This window comes from Ailuropoda melanoleuca, chromosome 8, assembly GCF_002007445.2.
Source record: "Ailuropoda melanoleuca isolate Jingjing chromosome 8, ASM200744v2, whole genome shotgun sequence".
Classification (NCBI taxonomy): domain Eukaryota; kingdom Metazoa; phylum Chordata; class Mammalia; order Carnivora; family Ursidae; genus Ailuropoda; species Ailuropoda melanoleuca.
The window spans coordinates 8,093,877-8,113,923 of record NC_048225.1 but is presented as its reverse complement, the minus strand read 5'-3'; the positions used below and the strand labels follow the sequence as shown (position 1 = coordinate 8,113,923).

The following is a 20,047-nucleotide window of genomic DNA, read 5'->3' as shown; positions in this document are numbered from 1 at the left end:
CTGTCAAATAAATAAAGTCTTTAAAAAAAAGTTGTAAGTCCACAAAATACACTTCCTGGAAGCAGGCCTAAGTGACGTGTTTGTGGCCCACCCCGTTCTCTGCCCCCGTGTGGCGGGTACTTGGGCGGTGACTCCCATCACTGCACGTGATGCCGCTCTGACCCAGACCAGCGCATGCCGCCTAGCTCGGGGCTCCGCACGTGAGGCAAACGACCAAGTACGAGAAAACAAGACCTACGGAAAGCTTAAAATAACAAGCTAGAGGGGGTTTGCTGGTGATAATAAGAGTCCTCAGACCTTCATGGAAACAACTGGTGTTAGGCCAAGAAACTTCTCTGTGAATTTGAGTCCAAAAGGATATGAAAGAGGTCCTACAACCAAAAGGAAGAATCATGACCCTTATCAGCAATATTGTGTTGATGCTTCGGTAGAAGAAACACAAAAGCAGAACGAGGCGCACTATCAGCGCTCGGCACGCACAAACGCCTGGAAGCCGAGACTCAGATTCAGTTCCAGTTTGTAAAGTATTTCCAAGTTGGATATTTCCAAGTTTGGACGTGAGGAGAAAGAAAAAGAGGTCCCCTGAGGCCACATGCAGAGGAAGGGCTGTAGACACAGACAGACTAACATTCTGCTTCCTGCTTTTGATTTGATTTGATTCTTTGAAAAAAACAGATCTAAGAATTGCTGATGCACAGGCCAGCCTGATGCCAGGGGACGTGGGCTTTGCGAAGATTCTGTAATTTCTGTCTCTTTATGATCGTAAGTGCTGCTGTACAGAGTAAGAAAAACAGAACCTAGAGGTGGGATTCCCAAGTCCTGCAGCCACAACCTTATCCCTACCAAGGAAAGCACGGTCCCTTGAAAGTCAGAAATAACCCATCAATTGATATTTATTTTCTACTACGTGCCTGACCACGGGCAAGGTGCTTTCTCGTAAGGTTGATCTGGGGGAGAAGATGGGATAGGGGTATGGCCAAACCTGGGGATCCAATGGGGGCTAATGGAGATCACATGCTCACCCCCACAACCTGATCTGAGCATTTGCATAGACATTCTGAGTCTTTTCCTCATAGAAAACAGGAGAAGCTTGCTCCTCTTTTCTTTCGCATTCCCATTTGTTCAAGTGTTTCTCATGCGTCCTAATAACCATATATTTCATTTTCCACCCATCCAGACTCCTTGCTCCTCCCCATTCGGTCTGGGGAGAATTCGTAAATGTCATTGGTCACAAAACCACTCTCCACGCTCGCCAGAGTCACGAATCCACTTTCGGAGGGGTTCACAGCTATGTTGTCATAGTCACAAGACGTGTCATCAGGAGTGGCTTCGCCTGAACACACTCGGAATGAAATGTTCTTCAGGTCTGGCCGGGTCTCAGCTAAATCGGCTTCACTTTGTTTTCGTATGATGTTGTAAACCTCTAGGTCTGGGCTGTTCCCTTGGTGAGGAGAGGGCCAGATGGTGTGCTGCTCCTTTGTGCTGGGGCCTGGTTGCTCCCGTTTCCTAGGAGGGGAGAAAACCAGGGCTGAGTATTTTGGACGAGGGGATGGAGAATATCCCCGTGTCTCCTGCTCAGGCAGGAGGAAGTCGTCCCGGGCAATCAGTACCCTGCACTTCTCACCTACGGAAACTTCTGGGTCAGGGCTCCGGGGGTGGGGAGTGGGTACCAAAACAGGAAAGTGATTGCATATCTACCATTCACTGCTGCCAAAGCAGAGAACAGAGGTGGTTGTGCTGGGATCCCCAGAGCTCCCAGAGCATCCACAGATAGAATTGGATGGGGAAAAGTATCACATTTTTAAAAACCCATCTCCAAGTGAAAGTTAGCCTGTCCTCCAATTCTAAACATAGGCAATAAATTGGAGTAGAATTAGTAATATCTTTGACTTGATCACCAACAGAATCACGGATATTTTCATATCACATCACAGTTATCATGGATGCCTTAAAATATTCTACCCTCATCTCTACTTCAAAATTATGCTAATTATGCCCACCACTAAATAAAGAAGCATTAATAAAGAAACATGTGTATTACCGAATCACTTTCATTTTTTGGAAATATTTTGCTAAACTGTTATATCAGTACAATTGCTTCCCTTGCAATCCAATATATTTTATTTTATATATTTAGAGATATTGTTCTGGGAAGGGGTCCATAGGCTTTACCTAACTGTTACAGAGGTCTGTGGCACAAAAAGGTTAAAAACCCTTGAGACAGACTCCAGCTTCAGAGTCACAATTCCCAAATCCTGGTGAGGTGCTAAATAGACTAAGGAAGGGAAACAACAACAACAAAAAAAAACAAAACAAAAGACAACCGCAGAGTAAGCAGTTGGGAAATATATTCCTAATTTTTAAATTGAATTCTGTTTTTAGATCAAAATGAATTAACTAATAAAAATGATCATAGTAAGAGTTAACATTTTAGAGTGTTTATTATATGCCCATTCTGCATGAATTAACTGTTTTAATTCTTCTAATAATCCTATTAGGAAGATATTATTAAATGCAGCCCGTTCTACTGTTGACCCTTGAACAATGAGGGGATTACAGGTACCAACCCCCCATGCAGTTGAAAATCTGCATGTAACCTTGACCCTAAACTGAAGCATTAATAGCCTACCGCTGACTGGAAGCCTAACCCATATTTTGTATGTTGTATGTATTATATACTGTATCCTTACAATAAAGTGAGAGAAAAGAAAATGTTATTAAGTCATAAAGAAGAGAAAATACATTTACAGTGCTGTACGGTATTTATTGAAAAATCCCCAAAACACATATAAGTGGACCCACACAGTTCAAACTCATGTTGTTCTAGGGTCAACTGTGCATTGAAATCTTACTAATTTATTATAAAATGGTCATCAAAGGGAGTCGGATCTTTAACTGGAACTCAGTTGTCCTGTTGTAAAATGGGCAGACCAGCCGCCTTCTGTATATGGGATGATGCTGGGGAACAAAAAGGCAACTGAGAAGAGCTGTGGGAACCTCAAAAATGGTGGCACACGATCCATAAATAGAGATGCTCTGGGCCACTTAGCGCAACTATTTGGTAGCAATCTATAATTGTATATTCAATTAAAAGCAAAGGCAACTAAAAGGCTTAGCTATTTCACTTTGAATAAAGTGACTCGGTTTCAAATGTTTGCCAGAAGGCTTTGGGTCAGTCATTTTTCAATGGCTCACTATTTATTCCTTCACCCAACTAACACACATTTTTGGAGTGAGAGCATACGTTCATGAAAGCACTTTGCTGAGTGATGTGTGGATCCAAAGGGGGTGAATAACAGTTTCACCCCTCAAGTCATTTGAAATCTTGCACACACAAAAATGAAAGACTCTAAGATCACTCCCTTAATCACAACCAAGCACAAATGCTTAGTACTTCTGAATGCCCTGAGGCCACCGGAGAATTGACTCTCCAATCTGCGATGGTAATTCTCTTGGAGCTGTTGTGCCATTTCATGAAGCAAACAGAGCAATGCTCAAATGTCAAAGAGTCCAGAAGATACACAGGTTTACACAATGATGGTTTTACTTGCCTCCTTCTAAAGATCCAAACCCAAAACACAACCGTGATGACCACGAGGAGAAGGACAGTGCTGGGGATTAGAATGTAAGCAAGATTCAAGGCAGCTTCTGAAAGGAAGACCATATTATTATCAGCATTAGTGATGTTTTTATGAACTTCAAAACAGGCTTAAAAAAGCATAATCGACACAGAGTGTTGCAAAGAGCATATTCCTGAAAGGAGATATGTATACACTTAGCCAGTCAGCAAAGCCTTCTCATTTCAATGAGTGAGCATTTTCTGCCTGTCCTATGGCCCCTAAGTAATAGAGAAAAGAAGTTTACATGTTGGAGTTTCTTGCAAAATATCAGAAGGGCACTGTTTTAATCACATTTTTTTTTTCCCAGAGGAAAGAGATTCTCTCTTTTCTTGTTCTTGCTCTCCCTTAACGAAGGGGCTGCTTGGGCAGTGTTGATGGCTTTGGCTCTGAGGACAGAAATGGTAGTTCCCGAGGGGGTGGGGAGGAGGGAGGGAGGGAGGGAGAGAGAAGCAAGTCTCAGTGCTATTACCAGGAAAGAGGTCACATGAAGCACATGAATCAGACTGTAACCTTCCCAACAAATCTGACTAAGGCTAATTGGATCCAGTTGGGGCCAAGAGCAGTGACTGTGGAGGGCTTTCAGAGCCTGCTTTCCTGAACTTACCTGTCCTTTAAGACTTAGAACCAAAGAATTTTCTGTCATGGGGCTTTAGGAAGAATCAAGGACTGGGGACTGACCCCTTTCTTACTCCCACTGGTCCAAGGTTCCCAACCTTCTAGAAGCTGCTGCTTTTTTTCCTGTGAGGCTGCAAACCTGACAACCACACACACACATACACAAAGGGCCCAAAACAAAAGCCAGTTTAAACGCTACCATGATAACGATGAGCAACGAAAACGCCACCCATCTCTACGCAGTACTTTTTTCAAAGCATTTTCAACACGTTTAACTGTTCTATAATAAAAAAAAGTAAATGAGTGAGCTTTGTCCTTGGTTCCTGAAAGAGAGGCTCTAAATCTCTGCAATTTCTCTGTTATTCATGAGCCCCTCAGACCACATCAGAGTTTATGCTGATGTCTCAGGACAGTTGGGGTGGGGGCGCTAGAGATTGAGTTCAGTTACATGGCCAATGACTAAGTCAGTCATGTCTGTGTAATAAATAACACCGCAGTAAAGTCTCTGCACACCAAAGCTCAATGGAGCCTTCTGGTTGGTGAACACATTGATGTGCCAGGAGGGTGATAATGCATCCTGATTCCACAGGTAGAGGTTGCAGAAACTCCCCATATGGGCCTTTTTGGACCTCACCCTACCTGTCTCTGCAGCTGGCTGCCCCCGATTTGGACCCTTTATAGTAAAATGCAGTCCTAATATAGTGTTTTCCTGAACTCTATGAGTCGTTCCAGTGAGTTATCAAAACAGAGGGTTGTGGGCATCTTCCTGATCTGTAGCCAGCTGATCTGCAGTGGGAACGGCCTGGGGACCCCTGAACTTGTGACTGATGTCTGAAAGGGAGGGCAGTCTTGTCGGGGACTGAGCCCTTCAACTGTGGGGTCTGCCCTAAGTTGGGGTGGCAGGTGTCAGAAGTGAACTGCAGTATTGCAAGATCTTATTTCATTTCGGGGGCACGGTAATGCTCTCAGATAGGTGAGAAACACAGCATTACTTCCATGATGCAAAAGAGAACACCACAGCACAGAGAAATGACATGGTTTTTCAACATCATCCAGAGACATAAGCTCAAATCTCCCTCTTAGCATTCAAGGTGAGAGGCTTGAGGTTGAAATTCCATTAGCACTCCAGTTTGTCACCCCATTTTCTTTGATCCTTTATGATTCGAGTTGTAAAATGTTTTTGCCCATTTCCTCTATTTTTTTCACAAGTGAGCATCAAGTGCGGACGTCATGCATCCCGCATCCCGCCTGGGCTTTTCTGTGCTTGTTTCTGTGTAGCCGCTCTCCCAGGACCCCGCCTCCACCCCATGACTGCTCAGGGCTCCCCCCCACCCATCCTCATGCAGGCATTTCACCTCCTGGCCAGTCTACTCTCCCCAGGCACTCCCCTGACAAACCCTAACACTGCACGCGCTTTCTGCAAAGCCTCAGATGCCCTGTCTAGTTCATTTTTTTAAGTAGCTGCGGGAAAGAACAAAGTAGAAAATGTAACCCTGCGTAATTTGTGATCAAGAGAGTCCCATCGTCTATTTTCCCCAGAAGAGTTTTGTCCGTACCGTCGTTTCCCTTAAATGTCTCTCTGGCATCTTCTTTCCCCGTGTCTTCCGGAAGCATGGGTGTTGCTGGCTCTATTCCTTCATCTGGAAACAGACACATGGACTTGAGAACCCAGGGGAAGGCCTCACAATCCGTATAGTCTCTGAGGTCCCACCAGGTTGTCAGGGGTATGATGAAAAGCAGTAGCAATTTGACCAAGGCCATTTATGAACATAGAAAAGTAAAGGGTTGAATTTGCTGGCCTACAGGTTTAATTGCCTTCATCTTCCTGGTGAGATTTTCGCTGCCAAGAATCCTTTACTGAAACAGCAGGCAGCTGGCGTTGAGGCACATAAAATGCAGAGGTGCCAAAGGGCAGGGACAATGACTCACTTCTAGGACCATAAATTATCTGTGTAGCTTGCTTCTTTTCTCATTAGATTGAATTATTCCTCTCATATTGTCAATAATGACAAGTCGCATCCCAAGCTGAATTTGTGGTTGTTGCTTTTCAGCTTTGGGAGAAATCGGCGACACGGAAGAGAGAGATTAATGAACTGCTTGACGGGGCTGGGTGTGGATACACCTCTCCAAATGGTCTGACTTCACACCAGCACTCTTCCTGTTGGAAAACCTGGTCTAAAGAACATACGGTTCTAAACCCATAAAAGGGGCCTGGGAAACAGCCCAAATTAACCCAAATCCCAAATGATAGGCTTACCTCCAGGTATTATAGAAGGTGCTGTTGGTTTCTCTGTGGCAGAAAGAAACAAATATGAAAATAGTAACTAAATGTCCATGCCATCTGGATGAAATTGGCCAGATCGTGGCATGTACTTATTTACTCATTCAGTCATCTGATAAACTTTATTCAGTGTTACTAGATGCCAAGATCAGGGTTAGTAAATCACAAGAATCACTTTTGCAGCAAGACTAGCCTTCCCTCAGCTTTACTTGGGTATTTTTTTTAAAGTATTTTAAAATTTTAAATATGGGAGTTTCCAAATAGACACCAAAATAGAAAGACTGGTAGAAGGAACCAGCTTGGACCATCACTCAGCTTCAGCCCTTATCAACATATGGCTAATCTAGTTTCAGAAGTAACCCTGACCGCTTCCCAGAGACATGCATGCCTGGATTATTTTAAAGCAATCAAAGGCGTTTTAACAATTCCCACTGGGGATGTTTCAGAGAGTGACACACACTGATCTCCCAGGTGTGGAAGTGGTTGTGGTGGGGGTGGGGAAGCAGACCGCTGCCAGCCCCAAGGAGGGCGCTGGTGACCTAGAACCTGAGTCATCTTAAATATCTCAAAGAGCCTCGGGACAATCAGGCGGCACAGATAATCTCCATCCAATGTTTTTACCTTTGGCTGGGAGTGTGTCCCCTATGGTACTGGCAGTAAATCTCTCATGCTCAACACATGCTCTGGGGTTCACAGGGAAGGGGTCCTTAAGGGCGTGATTTTGGAATTCACAGTCCTAAGGCCAGGATGCCAAGGCTATTCTGAAGCTTCTGAAGAAACTTTTAATCCTCTTCCTCTGTGTGTGTGTGTGTGTGTGTCCGTGCACATGTAAGTATGCAAAGGTGATGCAAATCTACTCATTTATTTAAAAAAAAAACCCACCTATACGGTGCCCTCTATATGACAGAAACATCGTCATGTTCTAAGTGTTTTATAAAAACAAACGCGATTTACCCTGGTAAGAGCCTTATGAGGTAGTTGCTGTAATTCTGGTGATTTTGTACGTCGTATATCCGGGAGATTAAACTACTTGCCTAAATCTCACAGCTAGTGAGTAGCTGAGCTGGAATTTGAACCAAATAAATTCAAGTGAAAATTAAAATTGCAAGGAGACAAACTGTGCTAGGTAGTGGCGGTACAACAGCAAATGAGAATAGGTCTAGTCTTTCTTTGGCTCTTAGGCTCTACAGGATGGCCATAACATACGGAAATACAGGGTAATATTAACAAATATTAACTTTGTGATATTACACTCTAATACATAGGGTATTCAATAAGATGACATGACCCTCCATTGTTCAATCCACTGTGCAAAACGGCATTAAACATGGCTGCACATTAATGCATTTCCATCAGTCCCTGCAATGTATCTGCAGTGTGTTGCCTCCGCTGATTTGTCTCTGATTTTCACTGAAGACACCTACACCTTCAGCAGACCCCAGAAGTGAGCAGGGCTCCGATCTGGCTAGCACGCACCTACTCCACACGGTCACGTTGTCAAGGCCAGTGTTAGATGCTCTTCAGCCAGTCCCTTGCCCAGAAAGATCTGCCATCTATAATGTCAGATACGCTTTATCCGGCTTGATAGCCTCATATGCTATTATCTGGAATAATCGATGGTGTGACATCCTGTGGGAACTGCACTGGATGACCTTCCCCTCGCCCATCAAGTACAAGCATTAACTGGTCAAACATGTATGTCTCTAGACCACATGTCAACCATGTAGTGAAGGGGACAAACTCATAAACAGGGAGTTAAAGTACTAGGTGTGTGAGGTGCTAAAACCTAACTGGCTTCTGAGGGGCCCCTGGAAAGTTTCCCAGAGGAAATTTTCTTAACTTCTTATTTTGAAAAATTTCAGATTTATGAAAATAGATGTCACCCAAATGTTACGATTTTTATCAGATTTCATTGATTTATTCTATTATCTCTAAATTTATATGTATGTATCTACATTTTTATTTATGTCTATATATATACCCACGTATGTATGAAAAACACATACAGACACATGTGTAACTTTTTCCCTGAGATTAAGTTGCAGACATGGTTACTCTTTACTTCTAATTACTTCAATATCTATTTAAAAAGATGGGGGGGGGGCAGGCTCTTACGTAACCACGGTAGAGTGATCAGAACCAAGAAATCAACACTGATAGTCTAATACCTAATCTACAGACCTTATTCAGATTCTGCCAATTGTCCTAATACTGCCGTTTATGGGAAACCATCGTCATCGTCCAGGTTCCAATCTACAGTCACCTGTTGCACTTAGCTGTGTTATGAAAGAAGATAACGTTCAGCATGAACCCGAAAGGTAAGAATGTGTTGTCTGGGAAAGGGTAGGAATGTTCCAAGCACAGGGAACAGCAGTTAGGGTCTCTCGGACAACTTCACAAAGTACACAGGGGAAGGATGAGGGAGGAGGGGGGAAAACATTTTGTAGCAGCAAAAATCACAGCAAAAGCATAGCCAAGTTCAACCAATTTTAGGATTACTTAGTCTTCAACTAGACATAACTAACAAGTCATTCTATTCTGGCCAGGAAACGGTGCAGGACTGGGACCCAGCAGTTGGCTTCGGGGATCTGAGAAACTTCAGGGACAGATCAAAACTCACTTCAAGTTTAGATCTAAGTCAGTTATGAGGGAGGAGTTTGGGAAACCCCAGCAGAGTGAGACTGCAGGCTTGTAGCCAGTTCAAAACACTTACAGATCTAGAAGCAAATGCCAGTTGAATTTGCAAGGCATAGCTAGAGTGTGGTGTAAGCCTGTTCCTCAAGGTGACTGCTGTCTGTCCAATGCCAGTGAGAGCAGGGTACTCCATCATCCACCTTCTCTGGTCATTATTCTGTTTCCGTAAAGCCCCAGAAAATCATGTCACGTGGCTGTTAGAAGACTGGCAGGAACAAGGGCCAGCTTCCTTTCACATTTCTTCTTTTTTCCAAGTTCCTACAGCCAACCTCACATGTGGAAAGAATAAGAATTTGTGATTGTCCACTTAGAGGACTTTTTGTTTCCTGCACTTCTCATAATTCTCGCTTTGTCATACATAAATTAGACCCTCTCTCTTCTTCATCCCTTCTCTTGGCATCAGACACTCCCCTCCCTTGCTAGGAATACTCCTCGGTGAGGAATTGTCACTGCATTCCCCAGTGTTTAACATGGCTGGCATTTGCAACAACCTTTCTCAGAGACCACGTAACAAATTCTGGGGGCTACCGGCTGCTTATGAAGTAAGAGAGGAAGTTGACCATTCAGCCACGTAACTTGGGAAGGGACTCATTACCATCGGAATATTTGCAAATGAAATTGTTCTTCATGTTGCATCGGTCATCATTCCACTGGAACATATAGACACCCCCGACACCAGCAGGTGCAGACGGCTGATGGTACATGACCACGCAGACCTCGCTGCCGCACGAAGGTTCATCCACATACCAGTTCCTGTAGGAAAGGGGTCAAGAGTGGACACCATTGGAGGAGGAGACCCTAAGACTTCAAAATCTTTGTTTTCCCATCAAGTTCCGTTGAGCCACGAACTTAGAACTCTGCTTCAGAAGACAAGAGAGGAGAGGCAGGATTTGAAGTCCTGCCAATAAGTAGAACCATGTGCTCGCTAATATGGACATCTCGATCAATCATCTGACATGTACCACAACCTCTTTGTAGGGAGGAATATATTACCATATGTTATCTGCAAAGTAATTATGAATAAAGCAGCTAGCAGGGCCAGTCCGGTTGATCTTATTTCTTCCTTGCTTTTTGCTAACTGGCTTTTGTTTCTCTTTGGTTTAGAAATCAGATGCACTGAGAAGAGGCATGGTTTATCTCAGCCAGAGCTTGCCCTGCTCACATCTCTCTGTGCTTTCCAACTGTCAAAACTGCCTTTCTAGCTCCGGGAAGTAAATGGAACATTCAAGTGTCTGAGCAAGACTTTCCAAAATGTAGAGGCTGCCAAAGCAGGTGTGGGGGGAGGGGGAACAAGAGCAGAAGGCCCACATAGCCTTTTTCAGTTTTTAAGCTGTTTCCACTTTATCAGGCAGATGAGCCCTCCTTCTGCCTCTGCTGCCAGATTTCTTGTCTTTGTCTTCCTAGCTCCCGGACGGGGGGCAGTAGGAGCCGGAACTCCACTCTGCAGTGATGCTTGGAACTAAACAGGTGCTACCGCCCAGCTGGACATAACAATGCCGGGGTAAGGCCTTGGATTCCAGAGTCTAAATGCTGCGAGCACTCACTGCACGCACTGAACCAAGGCTGGGCTCTGTCGTCTGCGTGGCTACCCACCTGAGCTGCTTCCTTCGGAGGCCCAGGTCTCGCCCTGATGCTCAGATTGTTTAGCTGGGTCCTGCTGCTCTGCCTCGATCTCGTCAGAGCCCCTCCTTAAGAGGCAGCTGAGAGACGGGTCTCCTTGTGGTACCTCAGTGTGGCTCTGCTTGAGTGCTGCTACCCTCCCCCGAAGGGAAGAGCCTTTGTTGCACCCACTGGGTTGAATTTGCCTGGACAATAACTGACCTTGCAGCAGTGCTCGGATGTGGTGCTTGGACAGCTGGGGGCCCTGACTTAGGCTGGTCTCGGACCCATTAGTTACCTCCAGGCCATTTTCCAGCCCAGTTGGTGGACCTCCTACCTTGACTTGCCTTATTCTCTTCCCCGCTGACCTTATGGCTTTATGTTATTTCATTTCACAGATGATGGAATGGATGAAATCTTATGCACCCAGTTTGTGACTCAAGCCAGCTCTCAGGCTTGGAACTCACTGATAGAAGAGGAGGCCAGGTTCTCAGGAGGAAGGACCCTGCAACACCACAGCTGGTACAAATGGTAATAATTTTTCCTGTTCTCCCAAAGGGACCTATGACCATTTAGTACAGTATCCATGCACTGGGGCAAGGGGAATATCCAAATGTTATAAGAAATGTTGGGCAGAGGATGCAAGGTGACTTTTACGTTCTAAGACTTGAAATGTCATCAAGGCTGCCCATTAGAGTGGGAGCATATTGAGGCCAGGTAGTAAACGGAGTTCTGGCTCAGGACCAGCTCATGGTGGGACCCAACCAGTGTCATTTCCCCAGTCCCCAAACACATGACTTGAACAGCCAGATTTGGTAGTTGGTATAGTCACACTGGTTCCTTAGCCTATGAGGTAAGAGCTATAATAGTGGCCTAGGTCAAGTGCAAGTTTCTGAAACTGCACTCCTCCCCACCCTTTCCAAAGTAATAAATAAGAAACTAATATCTTATTCAGGGGAAGATGGCAGAAAGTAGTACCACCCCCGAAGATCTAGAGATGCAAGAGGGTCTGCCAGTTGGATCATATCATCTAGAAGATCCTATTAGTGGAGGTATCAGTGATGGGAAAATAATGCCACATAGAATCTGTGACAAGCCCCAATGAGAGAATCACAATGTAGACCCCAGGATTCTACAATGAGGTCACGTCGTCTGTAGCTGCACTATGACCCCACTCGGACTTGGCCTCGAAAAATCAAGGGGTAAGAGGACATTCTCCCCATGGCTGCAGCTTAGATGGTGCGCCTAGTTAACGACCCTGCATGGAAAGAGAAGTTACTGGAGGTTAGAATATAAACGGACTCAGGGGTAAAGCAAGATCAGGAGTGTAAATGGAGAAAGAGAAGAAGACTGGGGATGAGGACTCTTGGATAGAGTGATGTGATGTGAATAGACGTATGGGAATAGGCGGAAAGTATGAGGATCTGTTGCATGTTAAAACCCACCAGAAAGCGTCTAGCATGGAAAAGGCACAGAACAGCCAGGGAGACAAACGACTCAGCTAGTGGACGTCAGCTAGCCGTGACCAGCTGCCCCAGTGCTGGCACAACAGATACGTACTAGGGCAGCCATGGCGGCAGGGAGGGGGCTTGGGCATGAACGCAACAGTACCCATTTCCACTCACCAAGTCTGATCTGTCTCCTGCGAAACATCTAACTGGCCAGCAGCAGAGACTAATGCTAAATCCCCGAACGAACACCAACCTTAGGACACCAACCTGGCATTTGGTAGCAAGTTGACTACGTTGGACTCCTTCCATTCTGAAAGGCGCAATGATTCACTTTGACAGGAATAGACATACAGTCTGTGTATGGATTTGCCTTTCCTGCCTCAGGGCCTCGGTCAGCACCACTATCCATTATTTGATCTACTGGCACAGAATCCCAAATAACACCTCATCAGACCAAGGGACCTATTTTATAGCAAAGGAGGTGTGGGAGCAGGCTGGTGGCCAGGGAATTTACTACTCATGTCACATGTTGCACCATCTGGAAGTTGCAAGCCTGACAGAATGATGGAAGAATTTGTTGAAGCTGAAGCATTAGGTTAGGGGGAATACTTTGCAAGGAGGCTGCATTATCCTCCAAGACTCAGTGCACACTTTGAATCAATGACCTTTGTATCATTCCATGTCCCCAAGAGTAAGAATACATGGGTCTGAGAGCCAATGGGTGGAAACAGAAGTAGCCTTGCTTACCATCACTAATAGGGACCCACTTGGGGAGTTTGTTCTTCTTGTCTCTGCAATGCTGGGCTCTATAAGGTTTAGATGTCCTGCTACCCAAAGGTGAAATACTTCCACCAACAGATTGATTCACATAAACTTTTAGTGTCTTAATGACTTATATAAACTCTTTATTGTAAAAAGATAATTACTCCATAATTTGTTACAGTTTTCCAGTCTTATGTCTGTCTTTTAACTTCAATATCTTTTGATGTTTATCCATGTCACTGCGTTTCCTACGGAGGGACGATGGCAACGTCATGGTGGTGCCTGGGTGGGGTGTGAAATGAATGCGTCCTGACGCTGTTGGTTTAGGAGGGTCCTCCAAAATGCAGCCTTCCTCACGTCCCCCTTTGGCCCATCCAGGCCCACTCCCTGTGATCTGCAGCCCTATACTGAGTCTCAGCTCCACAGCTGGGGTTCTCTAGTTGGGGTTCTAATCCAAAAGGCTGGATAGCCAGAACCCCTGACTTCAAGCATCACGTGCTATTAAAACAATGCTCTGGGCCACATCAACCTGGACAGAGCTCTTGGGACATGAGGTGGGCACAGATCCAGGCTGATTGACCACCTTCACCTCCCTGCTTTGGCCAGTGCTATCCTCTCCGGGTTCTGCCTGGGTGAGCCTTCCCCTCTCTCCCCTGACCGGGCACAGTGGATTCAGCCTGCCTCCTTTTTGAGCTACGTCAAGTGAGTGAGCTGCTGCGGCTTGTCCACACTTACCTGAATGTTGCCGTGCTGCCGTCCGTCCATGCATAAAGGTCCTGGCAGGCTGTGTTATTGCTTTGCTTCTCCTCACGCCTCCTGAGCCCAATCCAAAAATCACCATCAGATGCCAGGAGGTTTTCAATGAACTTTTCTATCAGTCTCTGTTCATCCTCAGACTCAATGCTGACTAGCTGGCCCCCATCCCTCCTGCAGGCTGCGTTGGCTTCCTCAAAGTTCAGTCTTCGAGAAGCATCATGGAAGTAAATGACTTTATAACAAGGCCTCTGTGTCCCTCCCCGGCAGACTGGCTGCCCTGGAGGGGGGGAAAAAAAAAAGCGAACCTATCTCAGTACTCCCGAAGTATCCCAGGGCAGGGATGCTCAGCGGCAATGGGCATGAAGCTACCCCTGGGCAGGAATTCTGATTACTCATCCACGGACTGTATAATGTCATTTAGCTGCTCAGAGCACATGAATACCCCTTCCGGCATGGAGACGCAGCGATTTAAACTCTGACGCCTGCACTGCGTGGGGACTCCATGTTTTTTTTTGTTCCATTACAGGTCTTGACAAGCAGACATTTTTGACTATCCTTGAAAAGAGAGGTAGCTGAAGACTTACGGTTTTGCTAAAGAGCCACACACGTCACACTTGTACCTCATCAGGAAGTCTTAGGGGACAGGGTGGGAGAGAGGCAGCTTTCTCTGTGTGGTGCTTCCTTCAGGTAAGAGATGTATTCTGAAGTTGGGATGGGCTCCTCTATCCTGGAACCTTCTGTCTGTATAGCAGGGCTGAGATTTTACCCAGGCTAAGAGCATCAGGTCGATGGGGTTTTCTGCTATGATCGATCTTGCCTAAAGACACAGCTAAGGTTTACTCAACTCTCACTACGTGGCATGAACTATGCTAAAGGCTTTTACATTTATATCTATCCTTTATCTCCTTGAACTTTCATAGTGATTCCCTGATGCAGCTCTTGTTTATGCCCCATTTTACAGAGGAGAAAACTAAGGCTCAGAGCACTTAAGTCATTTGGCTAAGGTCACATAGCTACCGGTAGTACCACCTGAGTCTGATGACAAAGTCAAGCCCCTAACCGTTGAACTACACTGCCCAGTTCCCACTCCACCGCGGTTTCAGGCTGCACTGGGAGCCTATGCAACGTGTCTTATCGGACTGGCACCCAAAGGGCTGAATACCGTCTCAGACAAATGGACGGGATTCCATTGAGCAGGGACAAATTGTTCGCTGGTACATACCCCCCTAGCTAGCATCTGGGTGAAGCCTTGCTGTGTGCGAACTTCGTTCCAGCAACATGTATTGCGTATCCACTCTGTGCCTGGCATTGTGCTAGGTGCTGGGAATACAGAAACAAACACCAGTTCCTAGCCTGCAGAAGCATACAGCATATGCTCCTGGACCCAAATGTACAAGTGAAAACCAAATTTCAACAAGGGAAGTCCCTTGCAAGGCAAGAGCCAGACTGTGGGCTGCGGGTGTGAACTGCTGCCACGGAGAAAGGGATGAAGGATTTCAGTTTGGGAGCCTCTTCCCAGCCCTCAAAGAATGTTCTCATTTTCCTAATTTGTTTTGCAGCCGTGCAGGGAACCAGAGAGCATTCATCATTCCCAACACTGACCAGAATACGGGGCAAAGGCTACAGACTGTTAACTGCATTTTCCGGGCTTAAATGGGAATAGAGCACATGCAGATGATCCAGGAGACTCCTGTGAAGTCTCGTTTCTACTGCTTCTTTTATCGCTTTTGTAAGGAAATTCTCAATAAGCAACAAGTTAGAAGAGTTTTGCCTCTTCTCCCTTTCTCTGCTGTTCTGCTATTGCTAGAACTCTAACAGGACTGGCCCATCGGCAAATTAGGAGGCCTCAAAAGCAGGACATCTTCACAAAGATGTTTTTCCAGAGAGAATGGGGGCAACTGGCCAGAGAGGCTGTGGCTGGCACGCTGCCTGGGGAGAAGACTGGGCCAGCCCAACTCCTGTGATTCCTTCAAGGGGGCTCCACATGAGGCAGCAGAAGGAAAATGAGCTCCAGGTACCTATAGCCTGGCCACCGGTATAACATAAGGTGAAGATGAATTTACTGGCAGTCCCCCTTTTTCTACCGTTGGTTTATTAAGGGAAACTGTAACAGGTTAAACGGGTTTCCTGTATGGTCCAGCCTGGCCACACATTGCAAGTCAGCCAGTGAGGGCCAGAGAGAGCCAGAGCTGGAAGGGTGCCTGAAGCGCATCTGGTTCCCCTGCCTTCAGGAAGTGTCTTTCTCTTCTCATTTGCAGGAAGGGGAAGGGTGGGGGCTTCTGTTCCCCACGACCTAGGACAAAGCCCATGCAGCCCTAACCCAGGCAGCATAATTCAGATGCACCCCACCTTCTGCCGCCGCGCAGCCCACCCCCATCCCGAAACACACTTTAGATCCTTTCCATCAGCTCTGCAAGCAGGGATAACGGAGTGGAGGTTGTCATTCTCCGCCATCTGTCCGCGCCCCTTAGACCTGAGAAAGAGGCACGGACATCCTCCCCTGCACATGCAGAACAAACAGAAGAGGCAAGAAGCCAGAGCACTGTACCTCCTCTAAAGTCCAAGTCCGAGGCTGCAGAGACACGACAGGAGGAAGGAAGCAGAGGGTCATTCCCCTGAGTCAGGCGGGGCTTGTCCCGCGCTAACTAGGCTTCTTTCTTGATCTCTAAGCGCTCTGGTTGCCGAGCTGGGTCCCGCCATCCAACCCCCTCCCCCCGCGAAGAGACCAGGAGTAACAGGCTGGATTCCCACCGCACCGCCCACCCAGAATCCCCACCGTACCCGCCGTCTCGGGGAACAGGAGACCTCCCCCGGGCGCTGGAGGGGAGTTGTCGAGCCTGCCCCTGCGCCGGGGTCCAGGCAGTTACTGCGCCGCATTCAGTGAGGCGGGCCGAGGGGGTGTCTCCTGGGGCCGATGTGCCCACTGCCTCACCAAGCCTAAGTCCCCGAACGCGCGGAACTCTGGGCGGGGAACGGACTTTGAGCGTTCCAGGGTACGCAAGGACCCGCGCTGGTGTTAGCCACGGGGCGACGGCTCCCCTACAAGCAGGGGGCGCAGGAGGGCTGGGTCCACCAGCAGAGGCGGGGACGCCCCTCGCCTCCGCCGGCAGCCCTTGGGGTGCTGTGGGTGCATCTGCGGAGCCCGACCGGGAACAAGCCCTCGCCCCAGCCCCGCCCCAGCGTGCTCACTCACCGCTTAACAGGCGACCGGTGGCGCCCCGGGGCCCCGCCAGCAGGGCGGCCAACAGCATGGCCTGCAGCGCGGCTCCCGGCTGCATGGCCCGGCTCGGGTGCGCCCTCGGACACCGCGGAGCCACGGCGGTGGAGCGGACGGACCCGTAGCCGCGTGCGCAGCAAATGCAAAGGCTGCAGCAGCATCTCCCGAGGACCGACGGACCGGCACCCGGAGGAGGCGGGGAGGGCGCGGAGCCAGCTTGCTGTCCTCCGCCCCCTGGGACGTCAGCGAGGGGAGGGCAGCGCTGCCGCTGGCCCGCCCCTGATGGCCTCCTCCGGCGTGCTCGGCACCGCAGACCTGGCCCGCCCGAGGGGAGCGAGCAAAGGAGGGGAGCCAGCTCCCCGCCCGCCCCCACTGCTGTCCCTCCCACCTCCGAGCTTCCCATGGAGGTGCTGCGTTTGCCCAGGGCGCAGGGCCGAGTACTATCCCAGTCTGGCTTCTCTGAAATCTGATGAAGAGGGCACTGTGGCTCAAAACAGGGCCACATCGCCACCCCACTCCTCACAGACATGGCCAAATTCACCCAGAGCCCTAGGATCTGCAGTGTGGGCCAGTGCGAGAGGCGAGGCGCTGAGACCTCCCCTGGGGCTCAGTAGGCTGCAGTCCCGGTGCTTAGGGCTACCCCTGAGAAAGGAACGGGGATGCAGAGAAGAGACGCTCAAGTGGGCAGTGTGGGTAGTGTCCCGGGGAAATGGCTGAGTTGGAGTTCTGGCTGAGAAGAGAGCAGCTCCACCTGAAGCCGAAGTGTGTCTCTGAACTCAGCAAGGAAATAATCCTGCTCTTTGCAGGGCACCTGTTGGGAGGTGGGGTAATTGTTCAGCCTTGGGCTGGTGGTAGAAGGGAGAGGAGCCTTAGGAAAGAATGATCCCTCTCTGTGAAAAAGCTTTCCTCACCAACTCAGCCCTCAATGAACCTCTCTTCTAAACTGCTACGGTACTTGGTTTTCCATTTGCTTCTTAAGGTAAACACAATGTTTTCAAATATACTCAAATAATAAAGCGAGTCTCCTGTCCAAAACCTGAAATACTAAGTGGCAGAAGGTGGGTCTGATTTCCTTGCATTTTCCCCCATACCACACTGCTGTGAACCACGGAAGAAACTGTCTCGACCACAGACTTCCTGGGCTTTGGTCTCAGCTTGAACCACTGCAATTTTAGAGAAAGAACACTGAATGCATATAGGCTGGGGCGGGGGAATCTATTTCAGCATCAACTGATGATATAGGGAAGCCCTGTTGCCGCAGGAAAAAAGCAGCATCAGCAGGATGAGGACTGACCTTTATGGCGCGCTGATTTACAGCCCATCTTTACGTCTGAAATAGCATATCTCATATCCAACACACATTCTTTCTAGAAACTCCTGGTTCTCAAAACAAAGAGAGGACTGCCATGGTGAGGGAAGCGCTTGAGTTGGCATCTGATATTCTGCTTTTCTTCACTTAAAGTCTAGGTGGCCTTTGGCAATTCCTTTGTCTAAGTTTCAATTAACTCTTGGTGTTACCTTAAGAGTTTTGTGAAGGTTTGATGGGGCAAACAGACATGTAAGGTGCAGATAGCTGGTTACTTAATGTCACTTGAAAAGGATATATTTCCAATATTATAACACCTATTACAACTTAGGGAAGCGGTTACCTTGGCCCAAATAATTAAATTGTGCCCTGAGTTCTCCCTTTGATACCCTGGCCCTTGATCCACATTGCCTTTGTTAAGGTACGTGGTCAACCTAATGTGCTAGATGACAATAGCAACACCAATCCTGCCCAGGTCCTATATCCACTCCCTTTACCGTGTGACCTTGCAATTCTTCTTACTAAAGGGACTAAGTATATTTCCCTACCTTGTCTCTGTATTGGCCAACAGAGTAAGTCGGAGGTTTCTGAGCCTACCATGGAAAAGGCCTCACATGCGCTTGTTTGTTTTTCTGCTTCTCTGCCACTGTCTGAGAGGAACGTAGTTCAGCCGTCCCACTGGACCATGTACATCCCAAAGACGACGACGCGCGGAGCAGAGCTGCCTTAGTCAATCAACAGACATAGAGTGAGAAGCGGACTTGCCCTAAGTGCTGTAGCTTGAAGCAGAGCCGCCTGGCCAAGCCTAGACCAGCCAACCCCCAGCTAACCTGCAGCTGTGCGAGCAATAACAGATGCTTCAGATCACTTTGTTAGATCGTTGCCGCAATACCAACCGTTATACCTGGTAACACAGAGAGGTGTCCATTGGGGAAGGCTGGGTGGCTTATGTTGTCAAATTTTTCTTGGTAAAATTATGTTGGTCCAGGTTCCCATCCTTAGTTTGACAAGCCCAAACCCAATTTAAGAGACTAATGTATTTATACATTGAGAAATATTGTCAAGCAAACCAATGTTTGCGTTAATCTGTTGAGCACATATTCTGTCTCTGGGCAAGAGATTTCCCAGTGAGCGTGGAATCAGAACAAAGGGACTTGGTTATAGGATTTGAAAGTTAAAGCTTTGATAGCTTGTTCTATCCTTCTCTACAAGAGTGATATATCTGTCTGGCAGACAAATATATCACCCGGATAGGGTGCCTGTTATGCTTCACAGTGCTGACATGAGATTGCCAATTTCTAATTTTGTATATTTCCCTTTTCTAGCCCTGCCTTCCAAATGGTGCTGTGGCTGAAACTACTAGTCGTCCACCAATATCCATTTTCCACTTCTTTTAGCGAGAGTCCTGAATGTTAACTAGGCAGATGATCTTCCATTTAAAGACTGTTTTCCAGCCTCCCTTGCAATTTGGTTTGTCCATGTGATAAAGTTCGGACTAGTGGGTCATCCACTCCTCTGTGGGTGCTGTGGGTGGGAGCTGCATCCAATGGGGGTTATGTCCAGGAGTGGCAGGTGGGGGCCAAGAGCCAAGTGAACGGTGGTCCTCAGTGGAGCTGGGAGCTTCAACAGAGCACTGGAGTAGAGCATACAACCCTGAGTAAGACTGCCAGTTACACAGCACAGAAGGGACAAATACTTAACCTTCTCTCTTCCAATATATACCAAAGGGAATGACCTTTGAAAATT

At 47.4% G+C, this 20,047-nt stretch overlaps 1 protein-coding gene across 4 annotated transcripts; it reads right to left on the bottom strand.

Annotated features, from left to right (window-relative positions):
* Positions 1 to 868: 868 nt before the first annotated feature.
* Positions 869 to 17,188, bottom strand: LAYN (layilin). 4 transcript variants are annotated; one of them, XM_011227332.3, is made up of 8 exons: positions 16,972 to 17,188; positions 16,327 to 16,350; positions 13,758 to 14,055; positions 9,806 to 9,963; positions 6,493 to 6,525; positions 5,792 to 5,875; positions 3,552 to 3,648; positions 869 to 1,506 (listed from the first exon to the last, which is right to left on the bottom strand). In XM_011227332.3, the coding sequence occupies exons 1-8, from the start codon at positions 17,054 to 17,056 to the stop codon at positions 1,143 to 1,145; spliced, it is 1,143 nt and encodes a 380-aa protein (XP_011225634.1). In that variant the 5' UTR covers positions 17,057 to 17,188; the 3' UTR covers positions 869 to 1,142. The 4 variants fall into 4 exon arrangements, with proteins under 4 accessions (XP_011225634.1, XP_019657222.1, XP_011225635.1 ...); XM_019801663.2 differs by lacking the exon at positions 6,493 to 6,525; XM_011227333.3 differs by lacking the exon at positions 16,327 to 16,350.
* Between the last annotated feature and the right edge of the window lie 2,859 nt (positions 17,189 to 20,047).

Coding starts and splice junctions, on each gene's coding strand:
- LAYN (XM_011227332.3), bottom strand. CDS start 17,056: ATGCAGCCGGGAGCCGCGCTGCAGGCCATGCTGTTGGCCGCCCTGCTG. Junction 16,351..16,971: donor CACCGGTCGCCTGTTAAGCG/GTGAGTGAGCAC, acceptor GTGTCTCTGCAG/CCTCGGACTTGGACTTTAGA. Junction 5,876..6,492: donor ACCTTCTATAATACCTGGAG/GTAAGCCTATCA, acceptor GTCTGTTTCCAG/ATGAAGGAATAGAGCCAGCA.